General features: G+C 38.2%; 1 protein-coding gene across 1 annotated transcript in view; it reads left to right on the plus strand.

Moving 5' to 3' along the window:
- The window catches only part of TRHDE (thyrotropin releasing hormone degrading enzyme), a 225,867-nt gene that overhangs the window by 94,385 nt on the left and 104,522 nt on the right, over window positions 1-26,960 (plus strand). The window contains exons 5-6 of the mRNA XM_086610212.1: window positions 2,518-2,631; window positions 15,121-15,258. Of these exons, the coding sequence (XP_086466338.1) occupies window positions 2,518-2,631; window positions 15,121-15,258 (252 nt within the window). The remainder of the gene's footprint in view (window positions 1-2,517; window positions 2,632-15,120; window positions 15,259-26,960) is intronic.

The raw sequence follows: 26,960 nt of genomic DNA on the forward strand, positions 1-26,960 counted from the left end.
CTTAAATAAATGAAGTGCTTTACTTAATGTTTTCCTTTCAGACATGTAACACCTAGGAAGATAATAGCACCTTTCTGCTTAAAAATTTGGCTCTGTTAATTGCAATCTCTGAGACTGTTCTGTCTCTGACATTTGTAACTGTCTCCGATTCAAGACTAGTTAAGCAAATTTCCTGTATTTTCATATTGATATCACATGCTGAGTTAGTGCCTGTGAAACACTTGTTCCTTTAGGTGGATAATTAAATTAATACTTTTAATTGTATCATTAATAAATAAACTCAGAAAATTCACAAAGAAGTATAAGAAATTCTCTTTTGTGATATCATAAATTAATGTTATTAATTCTTTTGAGTTACAGGAGGATGTATTATGAACTTTACCACCTTTATTTTTTATAATCTCTCTCTGAATAGTCATAGCATACCATGAGTGTTACTGGTTTCATATTTGTTCAGCAGTCCTCTTGTAATTCAAGAAATAAACTCTGTGCTATTGTGTTTAGTCTCTTTGTCATTAGAAAACATTTAATCAACCTATTCTAGTATAAATATAACTTTCATACTCCTCTGGTGGTACGCTACTCTAACATTTCAAATCGTGAAAAGTGCATTATCTATAGGAATGCATTTCCAGTGTTTCTTTGTCTTTTCAGTTAAATGTTCTTAAGATCAGGATCTCTCTCTATTGGTCCTGTAGAGAGTTAATTTATTGATAGCTTTCAACTACCTTATGGTCACTGAGTATCCATTAAGTTTCGTTTTCACTTAGTATGTGAATATGACTATTGTCAACCTCATCTTTTCTCCCTAAATTCTTAAATTGGTTGTCAATGACATTCATTGTCACATTTCCCTTCATTTTTTCATTCAAATCCTATTTACTGAACAATTTGGCAATTTGCTAACCTCAGTTTCTATAGTCTGTACTTTGGAGCTCCTGAGTTCACTTCACTATGGGTCCTTGTTGCAGCATTGATCTTTCCTTGGCGCTATTCTCGCTTGACAAAGACACTTTCATTCAGATCTCAGACAAAGCCTTCAAATAAGCCAACCTTTATGAAAGCAAACGGCTTACTGGCCAACTCCGCTTCCATTTGTTTCCCACCCTCATTACAGTGTCAGCAACAGTTCCTCTGCTCTAACGTGAGTCTCTCCCTCTGGAAAACTATTTGCTGCTCCCTTTCTTTGTATTTTCAGAGTTTATGACTCCATGAAAGCTCAAAATTATCTTTGTTGATTATGAATTAATCTCATTTCTAATCATGTTAAGAAAAAAACTGGCAGAGAATTTTACTGAAACAAAGTTCTAGTATTTGTTTGACCAAAAAGATGCTACAGAGAGTATGAAATATGCTTTCATAATAGTGTTTGTGTTTCTGCTCTTAACACTGGTGTAACGATGATCCAGGTTGCACAGGACGTTTACAATCCTTTAAACAGAGACATCCATCAGCAGAAGAATTGACGACACCTGATTTCCTTTGAAATTTTGTCTGCATTCCTGTTCCAATGATCATCCCAGCTCTGTTTAAAATCGCTCTGACACCCACATGTCCTGTACCATGACAGGTTTGTGACTGTTGACAGCTACTGAGCAGAGGGTATCTAGTGGCCATGTTCTTGCCTTGCCCTCAGTTTAGTTTCTTCTCCTCTTTTCAGCTGCTGATCTTCATGTGCTTTTGTAGGAGTTTAATTATCTTTGAGATCTCTGTCTTTCTTTCTAAATTAGATTGAAGTCTTTAGGGAAATTCAAGAGCAACCTGGGGCGAACGGGAAAGGCACACAGCTCCGGTACGATTCCTTTGCATAAACATAAGTGGCCCGTGCCATTTTAAATAGCCTCTGCTTCTGGTTGCTGTTAGGGAAGGCTGAAGATCTGTAAGTCCTGTATGAAGTTTCCTAGGCATATGTAGATATCCCAGATACCCTGGGATGTTCTTTAAGTGGCATCAACTACCTACTTTTAGGCATCTGAGTCTTACCCACAGAGAGATGGCACAATTGTATAAAACTGCTCTCCTTAGGAAACCAGCCAATGAACGGAGCATCAGTAGTATTGTAAACCTTGGTGGGCAGACATTGTGAAGGAAGAAATGCTAAAATTTAGGTCTTGGATATGGAGATTGTGTTCCCAGTTTTTCAAGATTCACACTGTACATAGTGAAGTTCTCAGGTAATGAATCAAATTACTCAAGTTAGAAGCGTTTTTCCGTCCATTGTGTATGTTAGTCCCTTAAACCTAGGTGAGCATCTACTTTAGATAACTAAAGTAGACACTGTGAATACTCTCCTCAGCACTTCTTTTCCCCTGTGTGTTCTTTTTTAATGTTTTACTTCAGGAACTAACTTATGCATCGTATAGAGGTTTAATTCATTAGTACATGAAAAAAAGTTAATGAGTTTCAGTGGGTGTATATTATTGTTTTTGTTAAAACTTGTGAAGAATGTGTTCTGTATAAATGAGATGTATGCAGACATGGTTTCCTAAAGGTTGTCCATTTGAACTTTCTTTGCAGTGGTTTGGTGACCTTGTGACTCCAGTTTGGTGGGAAGATGTGTGGTTGAAAGAAGGTTTTGCTCACTATTTTGAATTTGTTGGGACAGACTACCTCTACCCAGGGTGGAACATGGTAAGTCAGTTTTATTTTGTTAATTTGGAGAAAACTTGCTCTGCTGTTATACTCCTGCTTTTGTTATAGACAGGGACTGCTGAAAAATACCAAATGATGCATGCAAGTATCAGATGTCCAATGAAGCAAAATCACTAGGTGTGAAATAATTTGACAGCATTCCAAAAGTGTAATCTGCAATTTATTACAAAAGAAATAAGGTCATATCTATCATAACCCAACATTAAAATAACTACTGTCTCTTCTCAGAAATGTTTTGTATTAAAGCAGTTATGATTTAACATGAACCGTTTTTGAAAATACTGAAAATATTGAATTTTATCCACAAACATGAGATAAATTGGAAAGAAATGTTCAGCTAAAATGTACTGTAAAACTAAGCGTATTCTGTCTTACAGTGTTCTGTTCTCCTCTCCCTAAGTTTATTCTTGTTATCTTCCTGCTCTTATTTGACCGTCTAGCAGTATGTACTAAGTTAATATGGGATACATGAATTGAGCATCTAGGTTTCAGTATGATATCCAGCGGTACACAGTTGGATATGCTTTGCCAACTGGTGTGCAAATACTGGAGCTCTCTGAGGACAAACTGGGATAGTCACGCTGGGACATTCTTTTGGAGTCCTTCTGTTGTATCATATCATACCTAGTCAGGTCCCAGTTTCTATCAACCACTGTAGTCTAGAAATATTGTGCTTATAAGAAAAATAAGAGATATGATACCTCAGGACAAGGAAATCGTGTATGAGACCATGTTGAAGGTTGCTATATAGATTTTATTGTCCTTTGGAGAAATTTTTCTGTTTGCTCTCCTTTTGTGTTTACATCTGTTTAATTGTGTGGCAAGATATTTGTTATAAATATAGATTGCTTGATAGAGTTTTGCTTAAACATTGCTTGAATGTTTTGCTTAAACTCTTGCATACTAACTTCTGAAGTATTTTTCCCATTTCTGTGGGACTTACTGAGTATTCTTATTGCATTAACTTTTGTGTGACATGAATTGAAGATGCTATAATTATGAGTTAAAGCTAATTTTTTGAAAGAGTATATAGGTACTCTTGCTTTAGGTATGCTTCTTGTGAAGGTTGAATTCTTTGTAGTATTTTAATTTTTTCTTTCAAGTGTCAATTTTGGTTTATAATTGCACTGTGAAAAGCAAAATAAATCTTTATCTGAACTGACATCTGTCTTGCATAGGTAGGCTTTTTGGGTTTACCTGGATTTGGTTGTATTAAAACTCGTTGTCTTCATCTTTATGAAAAACACATCCTGAATTACAATGTAATGATTCTAATTAAGAATGCAATGAAATCTGGCAGGCCTTTATGATTTGAGCATAGTGAAATGTCATAGATGACAACGTTTATACACTGAATTTTATCGTCAAATCATCAGTCATTTGTTCTTCACATAATGAGTTCAACAAATGCAGAATAACTTTGCTTTAGAAGTCGTTTGGAATATAGAATATTTGCTTGAGATTTCTGTGGAATGAATATAGTATTCACTGTTATGCAAATGACATGCCCATCATGTGAAATCCTGGCATCTTAGCAGAATACAGGCAAAACGGATGGGTTGAACAAGGTATGACAGTTAAACTGGGAAATCAGACATGTGCTGCATACATTAGAATTAACTACAGTAATATTGCTATGCCTGAAAAAATATTAATCTGTCAAGTGTTTCCTTAAATTAAAAAGAAGGTAGACGTAAACTTTTCATAAGACTTTGGATATCATTGGCTTTTGAAATAAAAATAACCATACTGACATATTTAAATAATTGGAAAATTGCTGGCAAGATGGAACACTTGATGAGTTAAACATTTAAACATGCTGCATTCTTTTGCAGACTAGAGTAGGAATCAATACTGTGATGTTTCAGCCTTATTACAGAGATTGTAGGAGAAGGAAGCAAAAGCTACAGTTACTGGGATTTGGCTTGCTGCATATTTTTGTTATCCATATAAAGCATATTTGCTGTTTAGATCATACTGACATTTGTAAACTTGAAAAAATAGAAAGTGAGCATTTATTAAAAAAACAACTATTCCAGTCTTAGATTTAGATTGGATATAAGGAAGAAATTTTTCACTCAGAGAGTGGTGAGGCACTGGAACAGGTTGCCCAGAGAAGTTGTGGCTGCCCCTTCCCTGGAAATGTGCAAGGCCAGGTTTGATGAGGCTTTGGGCAACCTGGTGTAGTGGAGGGTGTCCCTGCCCATGGCAGAGGGGTTGGAACTAGATGATCTTTTAGGTCCCTTCCAACTCTATCATGATTCTGTGATAAACAACTTACTTTTTTCCAAAAGTTAAGGATACAGTAAAAGCTTCATGAATCAGTTGCAAAGACAAGAACTACAAATCTTATTTTCTGTAATGATGGTTAAACAGAGCAATATTCCAGCATTCTGGGTGGTGTTTTGTCAGCAATAATTAATACCTGTGAAATAAAAATAAAAGATGTTATGATGTATGATACCACAGCTCTTTGCATCAGGAAAAAAAAAAAAAGAGTAATATGCCAAAATCTTCTTTTTTTCCTTCCTTTCTTTAAAATTAGTTAACTTCTATCTCTTGTAGTTCTGAAATGTTACCCTTCAAAGTTTCCTCAAGAAGCCCATGGACTAAAATGTCAAATTGAGCTTATTTTCAGCATTAAAGATTTTTTTGTCACGTTTTCTTTTGAATAAGTATAGAAGCAGAAGACTGGTAGTCAATTCCAGAAAAAGGACTTTTGTCTGGAAATGCAACTTGGGCATTATGGATACATCTTAATCATATGGTTCTATCCACAGCTTCATACCTAACTTGTTGGGTGCTTAGAGGCTACAGGCACATTAGCTTCCACACTTAAAGCTCCATAATCCCCTAAAGTTTTGCTGCTATTTGTCTGAAGATGATTCTCTTTTAGCAGAGCTGAGTGTTTTTCGATGTCCATCTTGTTTGGCATTCATAGACTTGATATGGATGAACCTGAGACTCTGCGGGAGTGCTGTCCATTAGGCGTGTTCACACCATTATAACTTAAACCAACAGCACTGAGTGCTGCATGAAGCAGAAAGCCATGGCTTATATGTGAAACCTGTTTTCTGGCTTTTCGATCTTCTCTGGGTTATTTAGCTTGCTTAAACATTTCTTCCTCCTCTGAGATGCTTGCTTTTATCAGTTTTTCTTCAATTGTTGTATAAACTCTTTTACCACAGGATTGATGGATGTAAAACAATATTGAGAGAACTGCCATGGAGCTGTGGCACTATATTGAGCCTTCTAGCAGGTCTAGAATTCCTTGTCTTGTCCAGAAAGTGTTTACATACTTCATAAGGCTTGCATAATCTTAATGAGAAAGGAAGTCCAGTCCTTATTAAGCCCTTGCCATTTTTATGCCCTGGATCCTCCTATTAATATTTCGGGTGAAGAACAGAGGGAACAGACTCATTATGACAGAGACATCCATTATCCGTTGCAGTTAATATAAGATACACAAGAACTTTCCTGAGGAAGTGGATGAAGTTTTGCTGGGTTTAAAACAGGAAAGTGAGCTTTCTGTGCTGAGATCCTTCATGGTTCCACCACTGGTCTTAATATCCTTTTTAAAATTTACGTTAATTCAGATCAAAGTTCAAAATTCTCATTTCCTTCCCTCAGGTAAAAAATAAGTCCCTGTATGTTACTTCTTACCTCTTGAAGATAAATTTGATTTTGCAGGAAATATATCCCTACTACACAGTCATTAGACATTTGCCATGGAAATGAATTCACCATTCCTCCCATTTCAGTCTCTTGCCTTGCCTATCCCCCAAATAAAGAGTTTTTTGAAATTTTTATTCTGAAATGTCTGAAATTCTTATTCTTAAATCTATTCTTCAAGCTCTTGGAAGTTAAAACAATTGTTTCTGTGTTGTAAGGATGGTTTTAAATAGCAAGTTGGCTCTGCAAACTGTTGCCCCCAGAGATCAGAGAATTTCACTTGATCATGTGTGCTCAGAGTAGTCATCTGCATGTGAATTCCCTGGCTGTTACTATTTCATGACTTAGAAAGAGACGAAGTTTCTGTATTAGAGGCTTACCATATAACTGTTTGGTTGTCTCTCCGTGCCATCAAAAAGCAGCAGCAGCTGGATGTGAGTTCTTGATCTGCAAGATCTTTCGACTGATACAGCAAGGTAATCTCACCTCTATGGAAGGTGCCTCTGCTAGTTTTAGGATCAGAGAAAAGAGGAAATTACAGCAGAAAACTACATGGTGATAATTTCTACTTCATAGCCCTGTCTTTTCTTGTCTACCCTGCTCACCTTCTTCCTTTCAGATGCCCATTTGCAGCTACATATTGCATCTTCCTCTCTGCTTGTTTCTGTCATTATCCTGAAATTCTTTGTATGTGGCTTTGTAAAGGAAGGAATTCAACTGAGGCTTACAGATCCAGGAATTTATTGACTGATCTTTTGCCTCCTTATTTTCTGGTAGAAGGAACCATCATGTTTGTCCTTGAATGTCTCTGGTATTGGGGTAGGCTTTTGAGGACTATGACAGCAGGAATTACTGGCATGTAATTTTCCCTTTCATCCATCAAACAAGCATCAAATTCTTTAGCAGTCAGTACTCGACTTGATGCAGAGAAAGCATTTCAGAAAGCCCAGCTGCCTTCTCCCTTTTCTTTATTATGTAGAAGTTAGCGTTGCTGACAGCTTTGTTGGCCGAGTCAAGGTTTAGTACATCAGTGGTGGCTTTGAATCCTCTGCCCTCTCTATCCATTGAAGCTCTGAGATAAGATTTCTCAGCTTCTTGTGTACTTTTATAATTAAGGATGGTCATATTTGCTAGAAATTTTCTTAATATTAGACAATTGTGATTGAAGTGTTTGGAATCTGCTATGAAGATAGGCTAAGAGAGTTGGGGCTGTTCAGCCTGGAGAAGAGAAGGCTCCGGGGTGATCTTATAGCAGCTTTCCAATACCTAAAGGGGGCCTACAGGAAAGCTGGAGAGGGACTTTTTACAAGGGTGTGTAGTGATAGGACAAGGGGCAATGGATTTAAACTGAAAGAGGGCAGATTTAGGTTAGATATAAGAAAGAAATTTTTTACATTGAGGGTGGTGAGGCACTGGAACAGGTTGCCCAGAGAAGTCGTGGATGCCCCATCCCTGGAAGTGTTCAAGGCCAGGTTGGATGAGGCTTTGGGCAACCTGGTGTAGTGGAGAATTTCCCTGCTCATGGCAGGGGGGTTGGAACTAGATGATCTTTGAGGTCCCTTCCAACCCAAACCATTCTATGATTCTATGAATAAAACTTAACATTGAAGAAACAATGTCTACATGGCAGGTCATCTTTCATCTTTCTTAAAATGAACCATGCTTCCTTCACACTGTTAGCTTCCACAGCTGAAAATAATAAGGTTGCATGTCAACATTTCTATTTTAAAAATACATTTTTCAAGAAATTACCTGTGCCTAAAAAAGTTAATAGAAAACCATTTAACTGAACTTCATTACATTAAGTACTTTGAACATCATGCAAAATGCTGCCCAAGTTCTTGATAAATGATCTTAATTGCCCATCTTTCTCATTGACTGGATTGAAATAATTAAAATGAATATGGCCATGAGGCATGTGCATATTTTTAATATGCTTTGACTCAGATTGCCTTCTAAAGTGTTTGTCTCTGTCTGTAAAAGTTTTTTTAGGTGTTTTTTGACTCCCAGAAAACCCAGAAAATCATTGTAAGTTTTGAAATAGACTTAAGACTTGGGCCTTTTTGATTTATTTCATTATTATTTTGGCATTTCAGACCTGAGCTGTAGCCTGCTTGATCCTTCTAACCCAACATAAATATCACGCTGGCTCAGCACTGGGAGAGATTCAGCCTCTCGTTTTTTAGAACTACTTTCATCTCTTCTTTTTTGGTTAAAGGCTCCCCATGCTGGTATAAAGTAAGCCTTTAATTAATACCACATGGAGTGTTTTTTCCCCCAGTAACTGCTCAGAGGAGTCAGTTCTTGTATGATTTTCTGTTTTAACTCAAGTATGGGGAAGCCTTCAATGCAAAATTAACTAGAATCTCATATATAATTGACTTTGGCAGGAAAAAAGAGATATGTAAAGGTAAGCTGCAAGATCTTCTGGTTGCTAATTACTTGTCTTTTTTAAGTATACCGGTTTAGAAATCTTTGTACTAAATTTAGGTTATAACTAAGAAAATAAATTTCCACCTCCACATGGTCTTTCTTAAGAGTTTCTGTTTTTTTATGCTCTGGCAAGGTGGATTAATATGCGGAATTCTTAACTTTAAGTAGTTAACTCTTAACATATAGAGATCAGATATAAATGAATATCAACATTTAGATGAAACATTTATTCAAAAGATTGAGTATAGGTCTGGAGAACGTCAGTGTCACTTCTTTCTTTGTGTCATTATCTCCTTATGTTGAGAGAGCAGTTAAAATGACATTATAATGAGAGCTTTTGGGTCATGTGAGTTCACATCTCCTGAGTTCAGGGTTTAGGTGAAGCTTTGGTTTCGGAAAGAACCTTCAGTCACTGGCTGAATTTCACATAACTTTGAATTAATAACCAGTTTGTTTTCAGTAAAACTGAGAAAGAAACTTTATGGCAATTTTAGCCTCAAGGCAAGGACTGGCTGCAGAATAGCCCTGCTGAAACAAGAATATGTGTTTCATCAGGAAGTACAGTTGATACGGGAAGTTCAATGGCAAAGCTGTAGCTGATATTTGAGGGCATCCTTACTGAAAGACTCTGCTTTTTAAATTTTCAGCTGTCCTAAATGTGCTGCCACTGTTTGTTTTAAAATTGTGGGCAGTGGGCAGTTATTTGGAGCACAAACTTATAAGTAATTTTTGATGTGCCTGAAAAACATCTTTGGTTCCCTCTGGACTTATCTCACTGAATGTCATCGCTTTCAGGTTGATACAGAGTCTAGGCATCCAAAATCTATCCAGCAAATGTTAGAGCACCTGAAAAATATTCTCATTGATGGTGATCTCTGGCAGTTGTTGCTGGAAGTTGACTCAGTATACCAACCACATCTCAAAGCCACTTTTCATTTAAATATTATTTACTGTTTCTTGAAGTGAGGTGACTTTTCCTCTACAGATTCCCCTGCCTGGAGTTTTAGTTAGAGGATAAACTTCCTACTTTCTTGCCTAATGTTTTAAAATGCTCTGGAGACAAATGCGTGAGGAGACAGTGCATCTGTATTCATCTGTTTGCTTAATGACTCTACTTCTGTGAAGGCAACAATACACAAGGTAACAAAACATGATCTTGGAGAGTGAAACTGGCTCTTTTTTTCTGAAGTGCTGATGGTCATTATTGTTGTTTTGTTTTGTAATGCTCCCTTCTGTGTACTGTGTCCTCTCATTCTGTAGGCCTACATTTGTCATAATGAGTCTGGTGTACAACCAAATCAAAGCTATACCTGAAAAACAGAGTGATGAGAGGGAACAGCAGTTGAAGTAGCTGGTGATATTGCACAAAAACTCCAAATCAACTACCCATCTGCTTGGCAACTTAAGCAGTTGATAATGAATACTTGGTTTGGCACTTCGTTGAAAAGACAATACATATCCAGTTCTCCGTGATACTCAAAGCTATCGGTCTTCCTTAACTATGAACTCCTAGAATGCCTGTGTTACCTTATTACAACAAAAATTGTCAGCAAATGTGAAAATTTCTCAAGCACAGGGATAGAAATTTTGCAAGAACTTTGACTGAAAATGCATAAAAGAGGGTTATGAAAGTAGATACGGAACCATGACATATCAACAGCAGATAAATGTAGAACGTGTTGGAGGCGTCCTTCAGCAAACTATGCACATAATTGAAGCACACATGCAGAAGTATAAATTAGAAAAAAAGCGATCTGTAAGCTGCTCATGCTATTTATAAAAAACTACTGTTGGGAATAGAGAAAGAGAAAGAAATGTTACTTTCATTTGCAGGTACTCAGGAGACTTCCTGTGCTATGACAACTTAGTATTTATAAGCATATGGGCAGAAAGAACTTACTTTTGGCCCCCAGTGGACCTTTTCTGGCCTTAAGGTATTTTACTGAACTTTAGGTTTCCTCGTAGATGATATTCCTCTGGAGTTTGTTAAGCTTCACCCTGAAATCTATCGTATTAGAAGTGTATTTCTGATATTGTATATGCTGGTGTTCTTTGATTCCTTTCAAAATTTGCCCCTACTTCGTTTTCTCTAGGGTGCACTTTCCCTATAAACCCAAGTATAGCATCTTGCAAATGCTGTCAGGCAGGAGAGATCACTTACCTCCTTTGTATTCCTGATGGCTAATAAAGCTCTATATTTTGGAGAAGATATTTTCAGCAAGTTTGTCAGGAAAATCATTTGCAGATTTGCACACCAATATTAAGCTTTGTTCATGTAGATTTCTTAGTCCATAAACTGTTTGAATGGCTGTCCCAGAACAAAGGCAATGCCTTTAATATTGAGGCCTTTGATCTCTTCTGCGTACTAATTATCAGTTTTGGCTTTCATTGTGCTATCTCTTTTGTTCCGCTGTTGGATGTTTTCCAGTTTTTTCATTTTAATTCTTTCCCTGGTATTTCATGTTAATTTTTAGAAATTATTTTTATATGACTAACTTTAAGTGTTACATTATTGTCATGCTAACTTGTACTCTCACATTATGCCTCACTGTGATATTATAAAATCACCAGCAGCAACCCCTTTCCGTTACATCATTGTTATCCTGTTATGCACAATAAATTTTTAATGGCTCTTGAAGGCACAGTCTTTTCTGCCAAAAAATGTTATTTCACAATTGCTTTCTTTCCTTTTAGAGGTAGACTACTTGAATGGTGGCATCCTGTTGGAGATTAATACACAAAGAGTGACCACTACCTTTCCATAAAACTTCCTTCCTAGAACAAGGTGAAAACAAACCAGAAAACTTTCTGGTGGTTATCCAATTTCTTACTCTTGATTCTTTTTGCAGTGGAGTTATTTACACTACAGATCTGCATATAAAAATCTCCAGATTATTTCCATAATGTGGGAGAATTGCTATAGGTGGAGAGTTTCTGACCCTGCTACCCATAACATTTGTGCTGCTTTTACCCAAATTTGAATTTTCACAATATTTAAGGATTTGTTAAGGAGGGGAGAGCACAGGGAAGCAATAAGTCTTTCAGGACAACCTTGTACCAAACGGAGATGGTCTTATTGGCCAGGATTAAAAGAAGTCATTCCTGTGAAGAGACAAGTACTTGAATCTAGTGACCATGTGTGTTTGGGTAATAATCTGAAAATGCAAATCTTCGAATCGCGTGTTTGTCTGATAACAGCACTTCAGTCCCTGCACCTGGGAGCATGCTCAAGAGTAGGAAGGGAAAGCAAGAAATAATTGGCATGTCTTTTCTTCTCAACACAGGTCTGGTCTCCCAGACTTTTGGCTATCCACAGTTCAAGGAAGGCTCTGAGAAGAGGAGATGAAGAAACAGGACTCCACGTGGGCAGTAGCTAGATAAAGAGCAGAGAGGCTTCCTGCTTTTCTTTAAAGAAAGGCACAAATTTGAGTGGGAGCACCTCTGTCCTTATTTCAGACATACCAACTCCTGCTCAGAGCCCTGGACTTATGTTAGCACTGCTCAGCCTTGCACTTATATGCACCTACTGACACTTTCCAAGCAAAGCCTCAAGACTCACGCGAAGCCGCCTTTTCCTTACAAGCAGATCATAGTCTTTGGCTTTTCTTTTGCAGTTGAACTCCCTCGGAGGAGGGTCATCTTGAACAATGTTTTGTCATTGTTTCATGTCTATCTGCAAACCTGTCACCTACCGTGTTGACAGCTTGCTGGCCTCATTAAACGCATTCCAAGATTGATTTTCTTTACAGTATCTGTGCTAGGTGTTTCTTTAGTCCTGTAGGTATCACATTAAAGCAGATCAATTCCACTGCACTGCATAGGGTAAAACAACTGGGGAGTAGAAAGCTCCTCTTCCATCAGTATAAGCAGTTCGGTCACGTGTGTTAGCCTTTTCCCCTTAAGTGTGCTGATAGGACTTTAATAGCTGAGGTAGTGTTTCTTCAGCATAATTAAAGCAGTTCGAGTTTCTTTCGGCATTTCTGCTTCCTGTTGCTTCTTCAACCTGCAGGGCCCTGTCAACCAGCAAACTCCCCTCTTGCTTTCTCTGTGTCTCCCTGCAGTTACATTTGAGTCTGCTTTTGAAATCTGCTTTCACAGGCTGTGTACTAAAGGGAAAAGGTGGGAATATTTTGGAAATCCTTTTGGTTCAATAAATATGGCTTTATAGGTCAAAAGCCTGCTTAACTCTCACTAAAATGCGGGTTTACATGTTTGGAGGCATACTAGCTATTCCAGTTGTATCCCAGTGTTACAGTCTGCCATAAGTTTCAAGGAAGACTTTTCAGCTATGGTAACTTGAATGAGCGATCATGAATCTAAAATACTCCTTTTCTGCCATTCAGGAGATAACCTAAACAAAGAACCAAAGTGTATCCTGTCCTTTTCATATCTTTTGTGTTCTTCTTCTTGTAGTTTCACTTTACGTTTCCTGCATGCTGATTTTCTTGATTCCAGGTTCTGTATTTAATTTGTGATGAACAAGGGTCCTTTTAATGAGTTAATTACAAACAGTAACAGTCCACTCCTACAACTGTTTGTCAATTGTGATATCCAGACTTGAATTTGGAGAGAGGTCTGTACCTGTGTGTGTACATACCTGTATGTATGACATATTGTACTTCAGATTAAATTGCTGCTCTCTTTCTGACTAACAGAGAATGTGAGTGGGGTGTAACCAAAGCATCTACAGTCCTTTACACCTCAGCACTTTTGCCCTGAGTAGGACTGTCATAATAATTGTTTCCCTACACCTTATTTTTTTCCCCATAAAAAGGGCAGTTACTAACTGTGTATGCTTGAGAAAATTTGGAAATGAACAATAATTTGAACAAGACATTACTTTTCCCTTCACAAACCTTACCTCATGCAGCCAGCTGAGAACACTAAGAATGTGTTGGGTAATTGGCTTTCCTGCATCCTGTGTTTTTAATTGCCTGAATATACAATCAGCTCAAGGTACATTTCTTGTGCTCTAATGAATTTTAACATAAAGGTTTATTTCCAGATGGATCAGCACTGGAACAGCTTTTCAGCTGTCTTATAAATATAATTTAAATTAACACATAGATACCAAAACCTTGCCACCCAAGAAATTAAACATAGAATTTATTATGTAATTGTGTGGTTATTTTATCTGTGGACATCAAGGTGGCTTTTTTTAAAAAAAAAATGCACCATTCCCTAGAGTTTCGTTGTATTATGGCACTAGATTGACATTAATCAAGGAACTGTTGTAATTTAGATAAAGTTCACTATATGTTATTTCAGGGTGAAAAAAGCTTATTTAAACCTTCCATAATTTTAATTCACTTTTTGTGTTTATTTGTGACTTGAAAATACAAGTAAATGAAGCTTTTCTTTCCTGATACAGGCTTTTTGATTAGAGACATATATGAATGCAATATGAGGAGTCTTTAAGGCATGTCAATTCTCAGCTGAAAAAGTCCCCTCTAGTTGCACTGCAAAAGTGAATGTGGCACAGTTCATAGAGTATACATGAACATTTAATTAATATTGCTGCTGGAGTAAATATGCAGCAGTTTTGACATACGTCTGCAATCCATATCTATAGAAGGCATAGAAACAAATTAGCATGTTGGACGTTGCTTAGGTTTGTACCTGCCTTTGATGTAGCTGTGACTTTGACTATGTCATTTAATTTCTACATGCAGCTATTGTCCCACTTATAAAGAGGCATAATAATGATTTCCTTCAGATAGAAGTGACGAAGTTTGTAGAGTATGAAAGCTCTTGAGGAGAAAGGATTTCTATACCAGAATTATGAAAGACAATGCAGACATCTGCTGTGACACTGCTGTGGGGCACTGTTCATTGTCCTGTACCACCTTGACCTGCCATGTGAACTTGGCATTAAGAGCCAAGTGACTTAAACCTCACTAAATAAAGCAGTAATATAATTGTATTTACCCATCTCTGTCAAAAGTTTTCCCACCTGCGTATGCAATAAGCTCTACGATTCGTAGCATCCCTGTATTTCTGTGGTTGAAGACTATGCTATTTCTCCTCTCTCCCCACTGCTCTTAACGGTGAGGGAATAGTTGTAATCAGAATTGCAGTGTGCACCGACAGATACGTTTTGATTCATTTAATAGTCTTTAATGTAATTTCAGTCAACTGTCATTGCAGCAAAAAGTCAGAGGGATCCCTGATGCTAGAATTCGTTCCTGTCTAGTGTATATACCTGTTGAAGATTGTAGGAGGTCATGGTGGCTTACATTCAGACCAGAAGGTGTGATTTTAGTCAACAGTCATATAGAGGCTACCTCTGGTAACTGTGCATCGTTTCTGTATTGTTGTAAATGTGTATTTGTCTGCAATATTACTGCATGTGCTGTATTTCAGGAAAAGCAGAGATTTCTGACAGATGTCCTGCATGAAGTGATGTTGCTAGATGGTTTGGCCAGTTCACATCCAGTATCCCAGGAGGTGCAGCAAGCCACAGACATTGACAGAGTATTTGACTGGATCGCCTATAAAAAGGTGAGGCTAATTAAACCTGTCTCTATATAGATATGTCAGTAGCTATTAGAAGATCATATTCCATCTGTAAAACAAATACCATTGTAAAAATACAAACGCCACAGTGGTTACTAGCTGGGAAAATTTAATTTGTGTGGAATGTATTTGAAATATACTGCAGTCATTTTAGCCAATTACATCCAACACATTGAGTGCGATTAAATTTTACAAATAAACTTGAGAGGCTATCAGAATTCAGCAAGAAGATTTGAGGGGTTTTATTGCTATTTATTTTGTGGCAATGTCTAAATTGTGTTAGATGCTTTAAAAAGCAGAAGGATGTCTTCATCCTATTGAAACTCTCTTGAAAACTTGTCAGGTGCAAAACTTAAATGTAATGTTTTTTCTGTTTTTTTGATATGCATGAGAATTTTTCTGCTGTCTAGTGAAAACTATGAAGTCATTGCTGAATAGTGAGAATGGAGGAACTGCCTTGTGGGGTAGCAAAGGGATATGTATTAAATTCAGGCTATTTCAAATTGTATTTCAATGAACAGAAAGGCTTTTGTGTAGCTTTGGGACTGAACAGCTTCTGTGCAGGAGTGAGAGGGCTGCACGCTTCCTCCTTCTCCATCATATGACTAGGCTTGCTGTTAGCATATGGCCCAAAAGCTGGTGGTTTCCATCATACTGCATGATTATTCTCTTCTGTATGGTATGATGTGTAACACTGTGCCTGAATTTCATGACCAAACCTGCTTGATGTGCGACGCAGAGGCTGCTGTCTGCAGCCTTCTGCTGTGAAGGCTTTACTGGAGCTCTCTGCTGGCGATTCAGTCATAAGAGTCTTTTGACTATCATCTTTGTATTTGATAATAACTTTTCTTTGCATCATTAGCTGCCTAACATCAGACTGTAACAAGACAGAAGCAACATAGCACTGACTTGCCTACTGAGCCCCCAGTTTGTACAGTGCTCATTCTGGGCTAAATAGAAGTGTTTTCTCCTTTATAGCCACCAGCTATTCCCAGTCAGAGATGAATTCAGGTTGATTGTCTTCTGTGAAAGGATCTTACGCCTTTAAGGATGGGTAAATGAGAGTGTGTATGTCTATGTAATAGGTATAGGATATAATATACAAACACGAAATACTTAGGAAAGTATTTTAAAATGCTGGAGTTGCTCGAGAGCTCAAGTAACATTTTCAAAAAGCCCTTAACTGGCTTTGAAAACATTACTTTTGGTCAATTAAGCTATAATAGCCAGCAGCTTTTAGCGTACGGAAGTATGTTTCAATCATATGTTTGCTGGTGATAGCTGAACCTCAGTAGGTTCAGAGGCTTATCTCACATCAGTATCTTTGTATTTCAAGCTAATTATTTTTTCTAAGTAATATGATAATAGTAATATCACATATTAAACTGTAATACTTGACACATCTTTTCATCTTACGAACACTTTGCAAACATTAAGTGATTTTAATTTACATTGAAATGACAAATAGGACAGTAGGATACATCTGTATGCTGTTAGCTATTTTATGCAGGCTAATATAATGACTGTCTTCGGTGAGGATTAGAGTGCAATCACTGTCTTGTATCTGTCCATTTAAAGGTTCCTTTTTTAGTGTAACGGTGGCCAATGCCCCATGGATATGGCAGTGTCTCCACTCAGCTTCTCTGATGGCCAACGTTCCCAAACTCGTAAGTGACACTGAACGTGTTCCTATCAGGGCCCAATCCTGTAAATTTTGAACCCAGTTACCCAATCTAGCAAACCACTTTGAGGAATGGCAATGGAAGAATTTACTTACACACTTTCATAGGTGAGGAGATTAAAAGACCTAGTCTTTCACCCATGAATTTTTTGGTTTCCTGTCTGATCATTTGTCTGTCTGCTATTCTGTGTAACCATTCATCCTTTTGCTTTAGATGCAAGCAATATCTAATAGGAAGAAGCTTTCCTGACTGACTTCCTAGCTGCTCTTTCCACTGATTCTGTATCTTCCTCCAAGCACTTGACACTGTTTGTTTCTGAAGATAAATTAGAGCAAATATAACATGTTGTGGATCTTACATTGTTTCATTCCTATGTAAACTTGTATGCACGCATGCAGAACTTGCAGTGAAAATCAACTAAGGAAACAAGCTCATTTATTAGACGGCTAGAGCATTTGCCTGTCCTTCTGGCTCTCTAGTGTCTGCCTGTATAAATACTGTGGTGAATCGTATGTCAATAAAATCCAAACTGTAAAAGGCTTTTACCTGGTCAGGCATGTGCTCAGATACTTTCAGGTGCCTCAAAGCCCTTCTTATGCAATGAGTCCTGCTGGAAGGGCAGGACCATCAGTGAGGACTTTTCTATTGTCTTAAATAAAATGTCCATTTTTAAACAGTCTAGCACTACATGTGGTATCTTTTCCCTACATTTTAGTATGGGTTTTTTTCTTTCCATTTTCTTTTATCTATTTTTTTTTTTTAAATGTCCACTGTGTGCTCTCTGGGACCTTGGATTGTCCATGTAATCTCTTTTCTCTCTTCACAATTTTCTGCACGATATTGAAATGATGGAACTTTCTCCCATCTAATTTTTGTTCAGTGAAATGACAGTCATAGAATGTCATTGTCATTTCATTGTCTTTACTGTCTTCAATGTGGCATAAATCAATTAGACACCATTAAAGTGCCCATCTCTGCTAGAAACTCAGCTTTCATGTTAAAGATACGCCTCTTATTCTTTTCCTTTACACTTCAGAGATGACCACTGAAACTGTGCTATTTAAATGCCTCAGAGCTGAATATATTTTTCATTTCCATTTTCTTTTCCTCCGTGATTGCATGTGTTAAGAAATCTCATGACATAAGCTCCTGAAGAATGATACTCAGGTAATCCCACAAGCAGAGTGAAACAGACACTACAGCCCTGCAGCACGCAATGTTTTTCCACTTAAGCTGTTGAAGGTAACGTTTCCCTCTTTCAAAAGCATCATACTAGTCATTCTTCAGATACAAGTGTGGCATCCTCCACTAGGGCTACAAATAATGTAGAGAAAAAAGAGAAGTCGTGATAGTTCATTAATAAACAGTACTGGTAGATGATTCAAGGCTCTCAAGTTACATCAGAGAGTGGATACGTCTTCCTAGTGCAGCTGGAAGTGAGATAGTGTCCTCCCACGATGATGGGAAAAGTGGTTATATCCCAAGCGCAGTAGGAAATATAGCCTGTTGAACACAAGAGTGGGTCTGAGAATTGTTAAATCAAAGCAAAAAGCGTGACAGCCTTTCCACACCAGAAATAACTGACAGCAGGAATCGTAGCCCTGGAGAGCTGCATCAACAGAGGAGGAGAGAGTGCAGCAAGAATAACATGAGGAGCAACAATCAGGAAGGAACAACCGTCTGTAATAAAATGGAGAATCAAGATAGCTGCATCTCAAAGGGAACAGCCAGATCCAGAACTGCATGAGGGAGAGAAATCCCAGACAGAACTAAAGGAGTCATAGCCCTAGATGAGCAGTCACAGCCAGACAGGAGAAGGGATGAAAGGGCACCAAGGACACCGTGAAGGGCCAGATAATATCTGAAGTTGTTTCTGTGAGCCTGCTGCATGCTTTGAAGTGTGTTGGTTGAGGATTCCGGCAGCAATCAGACAGAGCAGGCAAGACCAGTATAGATCATAGAATGGCATAGGCTGGAAAGGACCTTAGAGATCATTTAATCCAACCTCCCTGTCATGGGCAGGGACACCTGTCAACTAGATCAGGCTACTCAAGGCTCCGTCCAACCTGGCCTTGAACACCTCCAGGGAGGGGGCATCCACAACTTCTCTGGGCAATTTATTCCAAAGTCTTACCACCCTTGTACTGAAGAATTTCTTCCTAAGATCTAATCTAAATCTGTTCTCCTTCAACTTAAACCCATTTCCCCTTGTCCTATCAGTGGACACTCTTGTAAAAAGTCCCTCCTCAGCCTTCCTGTACGTTCCCTTCAGGTATTGGAAGGCAGCTATTAGGTCCCCCCGAAGTCTTCTCTTTTCAAGGCTGAACAATCCCAGCTCCTGCAACCTGTCCTCGTAGCAGAGGTGCTCCAACCCCTGGATCATCTTTGTGGCCCTCCTCTGAACACGCTCCAACAGATCTATGTCTGTCTTATGGTGGGGACAACAGAACTGGATGCAGTATTCAAGGCGGGGTCTCACAAGAGCAGAGTAGAGGGGGAGAATCACCTCTCTTGACCTGCTGACCACACTTCTCTTGATACATCCCAGGATGTAGCTAGCCTTCTGGGCCGCATGAGCGCACTGCCGGCTCATGTTGAGCTTCTCATCTATAAACACCCCCAAATCTTTCTCTTCAGGGCTGTTCTCAACCCATTCTGTGCCTAGGATTGGGCCGACGCAGGTGAAGGACCTTGCATTTTGACTTGTTGAAGCTCATGCAATTTGCACTGGCCCATTTCTCAAGCCTATCAAGGTCCCTCTGGATGGCATCTCTTCCCTCAAGTGAGTCCACGGCACCACACAACTTGGTGTCGTCGGCAAACTTACTGAGGGTGCACTCAATGCCGTCATCCATGTCGCTGACAAAGATGTTGAACAGCACTGGACCGAGAACAGACAGTATGATGTAGTGTAACTATAAAAGTAACCCCAGTAGAATATGTATTGGCAAGTGACAAACAATAATCAAAGCAAGGAAGAGGATGACTGGAATGGAGAGAAATATTCCTTTTTTTTTTTCTAGTCCCAGAAAGCAAAATTAACCTCAGTGGTAAGATCAATTACTGGCCCTGGCTTTGCAATACAAACAATTCATTATTTCCTAAACCTTTGTATGTAGAATTTCCTTTTTCTTCTTAACTCTGTGCTACTTCTTTAAAAATGCTTTTTCCTGCTTTCTCTATTGAGTGATGGAAAGAAGATATATTTCTAGTAGTAATAAAGGGAGACCATGCTGCCTGCCTCCCCTCAAAGGCAATGTTCTGTGTTAGGAAATCTGTTAGCTAAAAATATGCACAAAGAAAAATGCTCAGCTGCCCTGTATGTTGCAATAACAGTTCTGGCAAAGGAGAATTTAAGAAGTTGAAAACAGTGGCTTGCTCACCCTTTTGAGTGTAATTCTCTTTGAAAATTTACAGCATAACATGTTCTGCAAGAATGTGGAAGAACAGGAGGGCTAACTGCAGTCACTGCAAAGGCTCTCTAAAAACTTTGTGCTTTTTACTTCTGTTCCTCAGGCACTGGGAAGGATATTGGCACTGTAATAACAAATTAAAACAACAAAAAAACCCAAACAAACATGTATTCTGCCCAGTAAAACCAGGATTAGTGAAATCTACTCAGTTCATGAGTGCAATGAAATTGTGACAATGTGCATCTGTGAAATGACCTCAGAAGAGTGAAGACAGCTCATTAACAATGAAAGAAATACTAACTTAAATACTTATAAATAGTAAAATACAGTAAAACAGGCTTTATTGTTAATTATTCACATAATTAAATCAGTAACATAAGATGTCATCCAGATAGTTAAATGTCTTACAATACAATACAGGTAGCTTTACAACCCACTCCCTTACTGCACTGTAAAGGGAGAGCTTTTTGTTCTCCTTGACTAATTTAGCCATGATGTCATCTGTGGATGCCATTGAATCCTGTGTGCGTGTTTGCGTGGTGCTGGTTTCTGTTCCATGACTTGCGAGCACAGCAGGTCTGTGCCCAGATTGCAGAAGGCACGTTCAGGAGCCGTTTGTTTGTCATGTGTTGTAACAGAGGAAGTACCTTATAATGAAAATAATTTCTTTCTGTGTAGATAAAAAGGTTGTAGGTCATTGCTGCTTCCAATATGAAAGCCATTGAAACTTAGATTTGGTGAAACCTTTAGGTTCAAGTGCAGAGCAGCCCCAAGAGTGCCTGACTTAAAGCATGCAGACTGTCCCGCTGCCAGTGGGTGCTAGTGCATAAAACTCGGCAGGTGCTTCAGGATACTTAAAATACCTCTCTTAAGGCATCTGAGCAACTTCCTGACTCAAAACAAACTGTCATTAACCTCTTACGTTGTTCAGTATTTGCTGAGGTAATATTTTCTGAAGAATCATAGAACGGTTAGGGTTGGAAGGGACCTTAAAGATCATCTAGTTCCAACCCCCCTGCCATGGGCAGAGAAATCCTCCACTACACCAGGTTGCCCAAAGCCTCATCCAACCTGGCCTTGAACACTTCCAGGGATGGGGCATCCACAATTTCTCTGGGCAACCTGTTCCAGTGCCTCACCACCCTCAATGTAAAAAATTTCTTCCTTATATCTAATCTAAATCTGCCCTCTTTTAGTTTAAATCCATTGCCCCTTGTCCTATCACTACATGCCCTTGCAAAAAGTCCCTCTCCAGCTTTCCTGTAGGTCCCCTTTAGGTACTGGAAAGCTGCTATAAGATCACCCTGGAGCTTTCTCTTCTCCAGGCTGAACAGCCCCAACTCTCTCAGCCTGTCTTCATAGCAGAGGTGTTCCAGCCCTCGAATCATCTTCGTGGCCCTGCTCTGGACTCGTTTCAGTAGCTCCATGTCCTTCTTCCACAACTGTGTGTGGTATTTAAACAACTACACACCTACAGTGCTTCAGGAGTGTTACATTCCCCACGCTAGGAGAACTATCTATTGGTTTGACTGGAAATAATAAAACCAGACCATAAATGTTAATAAAAGCACTGTATTTTAAAGAGGAGCTTGTTAGACTAGATCTCTGGGGCCAACACAAGGAAGAGCAATTGGGAAGACGCAACCTGTTGTGGTACAAGACTGTCTTCTGCCTGTTCCCCATCGACAGGCAGCAGCAAACGGCAGCTCCCAAGGGCTAGAAGAGGCAATCAGAGCAGAAATGGCAGCGATGGCTCAAGACACTGTGCCCTGCTGTCATTTCTCATACTCCTTTTCCTGAGAAGGGGTAGAAGGAACAGTATAGTGCATCCGTGTCTCAGATGTTTCTGTGTCGTAAAATAAAGCGTCGATAACGGTGGGTGTACACGGAGGTACCAGCCAGTGCACCAGGGCTACTGAAATGCACTTGTGTATTCTGCTTCTCTGACTCTACTTTGTAACGGTGATTTTCAGCAAAGGGCAAAACAGAAAGTGCCTTTGTAGACCTTTACATTTAGTTTCTGTTTTTCCCCTGAAGGAGCCCAAAAACCGATGATACCTGAGTAAAAAGACAAGAGATGACTTTTGCTGGCACACGTCCTAGTTCAGATCAGTAAAACAAGAGCAACAAGTACAAGTGTTAAAGTAACCTGGAAAAAATTGCAAGAATTGAAAATAGAAAATAAACTGGAGGTAATGAAATAAATAAAAAAAAACCCTTGATGTAAAAATGTGATCAATATTTTGGTCAAAGTAAGATCCTGCATGCTTGCAGGACCTCTGTTCAGGAGAGAACTCTCCGGAACAAACTCTACCACACCGTTTTGTGGTTGTTGTTTTTCAAAGATATGTTTAAGTACTGAATAATTTCTGAAGCTTAAAAGTAGTATTAGAAGAGAGAAAGTAGAATGGCATGTTTAATTATACTTAGTTCTAAATCAGTGTTAAGCAAATGTATTGAGATTCTTATGTGGTATTTAGTTAACTAAAAAAAATGGAATATGGATTTGACCAGGAAACAAACCTGGTCAAACAGACCCGATGTCAATCTTTGATGAAATTAAATGTGTGGTTGGTAAAGAGAAATTGTGTTGAAACACAGACTTTTATAATCTTTGTTTTATTATGACATAATACTCTAGTGAAAAAAAACACAATGCTATACAATATCACTACAGAACATATTGACTGGATTAATAGATAGCTGTCAGATCATACTAATCCCCAAGGTAGTCATCAATGGAGAATCATCACGAATTCTGAGTTTTATTTTACTTAATTTGCTTTTGGATTCTCTGTGGAGCTGGTTGGTAAAATGGTGATGCATTTCCTCTTTGTGGTGGAGTAACTGTGACTGTGTAAACACTTCTGTAAGCATAAGGGAAAACCTTTGTCTGTTACTCCTTATGAAAAGCACGGATTTATGGAGCTAGTTTTATTGTTAGAAGAGATTCTTAATACAGTGGATTTTAAGTTGCACTAGTTTATTCACTACTTACTTGAATTCTGATGATGGCCCGTCTATGTAAATAATGTTGTCAACCTCTTGTGTTTGTCCATCCTTGAAGATTTCCTCATACAAGCAGTTAATGAAAAAGTATAACATACTTTTGTCCTTGTCAGTGGTGTCAGAACATGCAAGAGAGATTTTGGTGGTAAGGCTAAATAAAACTACTGTTGTAAATGGGGTCCTGATAGCATTTTGTCTAGGTGACTGATACATTTTATTATTCAAGGAAAATGATGTGACAATATCCACCGGAAGAAATGATTAGTTATGGTCATTTACCCCTGAATTTCGTTCATTGTGTCATGTTCCTAAAATTTGCAACAGAATTTATGTCTAAGACAAACATTTCACCAAAGCTCATCTTACCATCTGACCATTTTGGTATTATCCTGCCCTAGAACAGCTGTGTTTGTCAGAAGAGAAAATGATTATGATTTCCCAGTGAAAAGCTCTCCTTGAATATAATGTTGCTTTTTCAGTGATATTTTGGCAACAGATAAATGGCCTTAGAATCTATAAAAAAACATAAGATGCCTTTATGCGTCTTTGATGATTTAGCACACTACGTTACAGGTTTGTAGGTATATTTGCTGATTTTAAAAATACTGGCTCATCCACAATGTAAGTAACGTTTCAAAAATAATGTAAGTTTAATTTGTTTATTAAAATATATTCTAATTTATTGCTGAGTATCAACAGCATGTTGACTTGTGGGTGTGCACTGCTTGATAAGCAAATACCAATTGGAAATTCTATATTACTTTAAAAAGTAAAATAGATGAATTATTTTTTTTTCTGATCTGTACTGTTAAAATCAAGTAGGGATAGGTTTTTTTGGGCTTGTTTTAGTGAATGTAGTCTCTTACTTTTTAACAATTTGTTACCAAGTGCAGGGAAACCAGTCAGACTCAAATTCAGCCAAGTATGGATTTACGTGCTTAATTTTGTATGTGTAAGCTGTGGCATTTAAGTTGGCTTGCTTACGTGTTTAAGGTACTTTCATGTGTCACTAAATGGTGGCCCAGACTAAGAACTTCAGGATTAGGCTCATACTGTCACATTTTGTACGAGTATATTGCATAGTCTGCGTATACCTATCTCCTCCTTTCTTCCCATGATTTTTATGTGGGTTTTCCAAAGGGAAAGGCTCAGGGAATTCTATTTGAATATTGAAGAGGGGAAATCATAGGCACATGTTTACTCATTTAAACAAATACATTCTGTTATCCTAATCAAATAAGGAAGCATTCAACGCTCATCAAATTCACATGCATTAAGCTTCATTTTTCTTGTAGTGTTTGGAGATGGTATTGGAGAATACAGAAAATAGCCAAACTGGTGTATTACAGTGCTCAGTTTCTGAAAATGAAAGAGGGATTTAGTGCTGGTGACTCATGATACAGTCTAATTAATTCCCTGAAGAGAATTTCTCAGTGAGTACTTCTGCAGTTCCCAGAGATGAGATATTTTGGATAGAGACAGCTGAAGAATTCCAGAGAAGGCTTTTCAATTATCTCTGCTTTTACAGCTCCATAGAAGGACTTTGGCAGAAGTCTCTCAGGAGCCTGCCACGGTACCGTGTTGTAACTGATGGCATGAACAGAATACACTTGTTCCACCACTATCAGAGTAAGGCCATATACATAGACTGTGAAAGACAGTTCAGATTACAAATGTAGGAAGGTAAAAATACATTTCAGCATGAACTTCTGAGTGGGAACTGAAGAATGGTTGGACAACTTCTTTTGGGGAAAAAGGGAAGAAACAAGAGTGTATGGTGAATATGTTTGGTTAAGGAAGCACAGTTTAAATGCAACACCTGGATTTGGAAGTGGTTACCCAGTTTGCAGTTGTTCTTACAGGAGAACTAAGGGATGTCTGTTGATATGCTTAAGGTCATACCAGTCGCTCAACACACATTACAGCCAGAGTTCTCCCATCTCTTGGTCCTCTTCACATGCTGAGGGTAACAATTAAGTTAATTCCATGCACTACCCATAGTGTAACAGAGCTGCTCAGTTGACCAAGTTTTTAAATAATTCATTTACGCACATATACGCTATTCTGTATCTGCATTTGAGCAAATTCTGCAGATGTGACTTAGTCAAAACATCTTTTGTGTTGAATTTCTCCAGGATTCAACAGATTTCATTTTGGTTTTTAATTTTATATAAGAGTTCTTTTTTAAATGTCACATTTTTTCTGCATGTTTGATGTATATTGTTCTTTCACTTTAATTCATGCTGTGTTTTTCCCAATAAGCTAAATTTCATGGGGCATCCAGCTGTGGTTGCTTAGTACCAACAAAGAATGATTGTTTTGGAAAACGTGACTTGGATATTACTTGTTGGCTAGTGTTCATATTGCAAAAATAATGTGCAAATGTTCATTCTTTGTACGAGTGCTTGGTAATGTGCTCTTCTAATATTTGAAATGAACTTAGAATCACAGAATTATCTAAGATTTTGAGAAATAAGAAAGAATGTATGAAATCAGCAACTTTGAACAGAAATTAAATTATACTCATTTACTTAAGAACCCATTTGATTGTGGATTCCCTTTGGCTTCTATTTGACAGAGTACTGTAAAAATATGTTAAATGTTTTTTTAAAAAAACCCAACCCGTGTGCTGCTTTTATTACATTTGCAGTTCTAAAAAATCTCTTTCTTCAGCACTTTTCATGAAGAAAAGATACATTTCCACCATTATTCAAAACATACTAACCAAAATTTGAAAGTTTCTGTGGGATCTTAAGTGATTCTGCTAAGGTGATTCATGCCTGATTTGAGTCTATACAGCAGGTATGACTGGGTTACTGGTGAGGGGCCATGTCATGGCCAAAGTGTAAAAGAAGGACTCAGATTTTTAAAGATGTAGCAGAGAAGTGCACTGAATTATTTGTATTGGACTTTCCTGCTGAAGAATGGGTTGATTCTCATGCTCAGTTCGTTCTTTGTTAACAGATAGGTTGCAGAAAATCAATTTGAGTTAGATATATGTGAAATGCTAACTGAAAGAGCAGAGTTAGTTGTTAGGAAGTCTGTAGAGCTAGGTGGGACCCATCTGCACTTTATGAAGGTAACCAGATGCGGAGCTGCAGAACTTGTAGCAATGGGCATAGACCATCCTTACAAATGGCCGTTGTGCCAGAGAATTGCTGGGGGCAGTGTACAGAAGGGGCTCAAGGGGAAGTCCTGGGAGCTAGAGACTGATGAGTTTGACTTCCTTTTCCAGCAAGGTGGGGACTCTATAGTATGTAAAGAGCAAGATCACTGAGCACATGGATACATATATTGGTCTTGCCTGGATGTAATGGCTGCAAAGGGAGATTCTCTCTCACTAACCAGCTGGAGTTCTTAGAGGGAGTCAGTAGACACTGGATTTACAAAAAGTCTTTGACAAGGAATCTCATGAATAGCTCAGAGTAAGTAGTTTAAGGAGGGAGCTATTTAATGTATGTGTAATGTAACTGATTCATTAAAAAAGGAATACTAGTATATGTCAGGTATATATTAGTAGTCATCAAACTTTGTATATTGATTCTTGTCCTAAATCAGGAGCTTTTTAGGAAAGAATGGTACC

This window comes from Tauraco erythrolophus, chromosome 4 (assembly GCF_009769465.1).
Source record: "Tauraco erythrolophus isolate bTauEry1 chromosome 4, bTauEry1.pri, whole genome shotgun sequence".
Lineage (NCBI taxonomy): Eukaryota > Metazoa > Chordata > Aves > Musophagiformes > Musophagidae > Tauraco > Tauraco erythrolophus.